Source organism: Chanos chanos, chromosome 16 (genome assembly GCF_902362185.1).
Source record: "Chanos chanos chromosome 16, fChaCha1.1, whole genome shotgun sequence".
NCBI lineage: Eukaryota > Metazoa > Chordata > Actinopteri > Gonorynchiformes > Chanidae > Chanos > Chanos chanos.
This window is the reverse complement of record NC_044510.1, coordinates 15,486,065-15,488,930: the sequence shown is the minus strand read 5'-3', so window position 1 is coordinate 15,488,930 and position 2,866 is coordinate 15,486,065. Positions and strand designations below refer to the sequence as shown.

The window sequence follows — 2,866 nt, the reverse complement described above, 5'->3', positions numbered from 1 at the left end:
GTGTGTGTGTATCCGAGTGTGTGTGTGTGTGTGTGTGTGTATGTATGTGTATATCTGAGTGTGTGTGTGTAATGATGACAGTTAAGGTCTCTCCTCCATTATCTTCTGTAGAGTGTGTACCACATCTTCTCCACTGCTCCATGGCACCACGTTGGCCCTGAGCTCTCCGGGTTTCGCCTCCTCCATCTCCCGAATCAGCCTGTGCATGGGGAAGTCTCGCCGTGGAAACGCCGTATCCCGCGGCGACAGCGTCAGCGACGGGCAGAAGTCGTTGGCTCCGTCGCCCACGTAGAAGACCCTCTGGAAGGGCTGACCCCCGCGCTCCTGGACCCTCTGTGCCGTGTACCGGCGCACGATCTCGGCCTTGCACATGTTGACAGGGCAGCGCTGGCAGTCGTGGGCGTGAAAGGGCCGCATGTGGAGACGCCCGTCTTCGTCAAAGTGGGCGGGGTTACTGATTACGCGCTGGAACAGGGGGCGGAACCCTGCTTTCTGCAGCCAAGCCTCGATGAAGACAGTGTTGGCGTCGGACACACACACGACCTCGAAGTCGCACGGCGGGCGGGACTGTAGGAAACGGAGCAGGGACGGAATGCCGGGACAGGGCGGGAGGCTTTCGGCCACCCCCTGGATGGTTGCCGGGGACACGCCCTGCTCGGCGAGGTAGGCCAGCACGCGCTGCATGTACTCGTTGTAGCGGGCGGGTCTGTAGGTGTCCTTCAGCCAACCGGGGAGAGAGCCTCCGGGCGCCGCGACGACCACCGCGTCGTCACTGCACTCGTCCACCAGCGTCTCGTCAAAGTCGAAAAAGATGAGGAAGCGGCAGTCGCTCCGGAGCAGCGGCTGTGTGGCGTTCCTACGGCGACCCAGTTCGTCGTCGACCACCGCAGCAGGAGTGGGCGGGACAAAGCAGCAGTTAAACACAGAATCTCGCATGATTGGCTCAAAGGACGAGTCACTGATTCAGATACGTTTTTTTTGTCGGACTTCCTCCTGTCTCCTGCCACCAGCAAAAATACTGCAGCTGAGAAGGGGAGAGAGAAGAGAAAGAGGGAGAGAAGGCAAAAATGATCACATGATTAATAATTAAGAGATCAGTTTAATTATTTACACATGAGGAGGGAACACACCGGTGCTTGGACATTACATAAATGAACGAACACACACACACACGCACGCACACACACACACACACACACACGCACGCACACACACACACACACACGCACACACACACACACACACGCACGCACACACGCACGCACACACACACGCACACACACGCACACACACACGCACGCACGCACACACACGCACGCACGCGCGCACACACACACACACACACAGCAGCCAACAAGAGGAAAGGAGGATGACTCATTCAATGCATTTACTGTGGGCGGCATTTACTTTACCAACAAATTAGGGAGAGATGAAGAGAAAGAGAGAGGAGGAACGCAAGAAATTGGGGGGGGGGGACGCTAGACCAAGATTTTTGGAAATATGAGGAAGCAGGGAGACAAACTCTACAACTTGTATTTGCTGCGACTTTTGTGTCAAATTGGTATTCTCAGAATGGATTAAACGACAATTTCCTGCATTCTGTTAAAACTGTCAAAAGGAAATGAATTGGAAGCTTCACTGTGAACATGCAGTAGCGTCATGGAAACGGGACCTGATGTTCGAATATAATAGCTTGCCAAGTTACTGATAAAGGTTACTAAATTACTGTGTGCATACCGTGTTCAACTGACCTTTATCGATTATTACTGAAGTCGCCGTCCAGCTGAATGTTGGTACTGCAAACAGAAAAAAAAAGACGTTAGTGTTGCAATGACTCTGGTAATCTCTAGTCAGTCATGCTCTCGCTCCTGTCAACTCCCGTTTGATGCGGAGGAAATTTAATAAACTGCAGACTGGCCTGCGGTAACATTTAGACCCAATTTCTCTGAATAACCCTACGTGCAGTGAAAACTATGGGGAATGCTGTAGTCTCCTTACATAACGCATATTTCCCGCTGAGGCGGTTGACATATTTTATACACAGGGACATACATAAAACGTGACCTGTCCAACTGAAATAACAATATTAACTTCAAGATCCATCACCAGTAACAAACACGGGCGTTTCCACTCAGACTGTAACACGGCACAAATCGCTAATAAAAATCACTAAGCAACTCTTAGTTCCTTCTTTTTTCGTGTGTAGTTCAAAAAAACTTCTCACACATCGCTACAAACTCAACTGTACTACACAGAAATGGGTGAAACAAACTGCCCAACGCCGACAGAGCTAGCTTACCACTTGCTGCATCTCTGTCAGTATTCGGTGGTCTCGTCTCCAACCCGCCCGGTATCTTTCCCCAAGTCCCGGCTTTTCTACTTTTAGCTGTCCGCTGGGTTTTTATGGGCTGTCAGAACCACACGCGCGACGCGTCGGTGACGTAAGCCCTTGCGGTCCGTCAAGTCCCGCCTCTTCTGCCAGAGTTGAAAAGCAGCAAAGCAGGCGCTCCCTGAATATGTCTTACGCTCATGAAACTCGGTATAAAACACCGAGAATGAAAATCTCTTTCATTTCTGTGATAATAAAATGAAGCTTCGTCAGCTTTAAACGGTGAAACAGAGGCGTGAAATGCAGAAGAACAATGAGTTTAACAGTATTTGCAATGCCGTTGCGCCTCTCTCTCCGCATATGTTTGTCATTCACGCACGTTCTCTCTCTCTCTCCGACACACACGCGGAACTCGTTTTGGACCCCGTGATTGACAGGAGACCTAGTTAACTCAGGTATCCAGATCAGAGCATGAGAAACTCTTGAATCTCATGCACGCCACTGCGCCAGTCGTCTCCCACTCCCTCCATAATCTCT

General features: G+C 51.0%; 1 protein-coding gene across 1 annotated transcript; it reads right to left on the bottom strand.

Annotated features, from left to right (window-relative positions):
• On the bottom strand, nt 1-2,378 carry phospho1 (phosphoethanolamine/phosphocholine phosphatase 1). Its single transcript, XM_030793443.1, has 3 exons — nt 2,300-2,378; nt 1,752-1,796; nt 1-1,024 (listed from the first exon to the last, which is right to left on the bottom strand). The coding sequence occupies exon 3, from the start codon at nt 934-936 to the stop codon at nt 82-84; it is 855 nt and encodes a 284-aa protein (XP_030649303.1). The 5' UTR covers nt 937-1,024; nt 1,752-1,796; nt 2,300-2,378; the 3' UTR covers nt 1-81.
• Between the last annotated feature and the right edge of the window lie 488 nt (nt 2,379-2,866).

What these genes read in the sequence shown, in the direction of transcription:
- phospho1 (XM_030793443.1), bottom strand. Translation starts at nt 936, where the DNA reads ATGCGAGATTCTGTGTTTAACTGCTGCTTTGTCCCGCCCACTCCTGCT.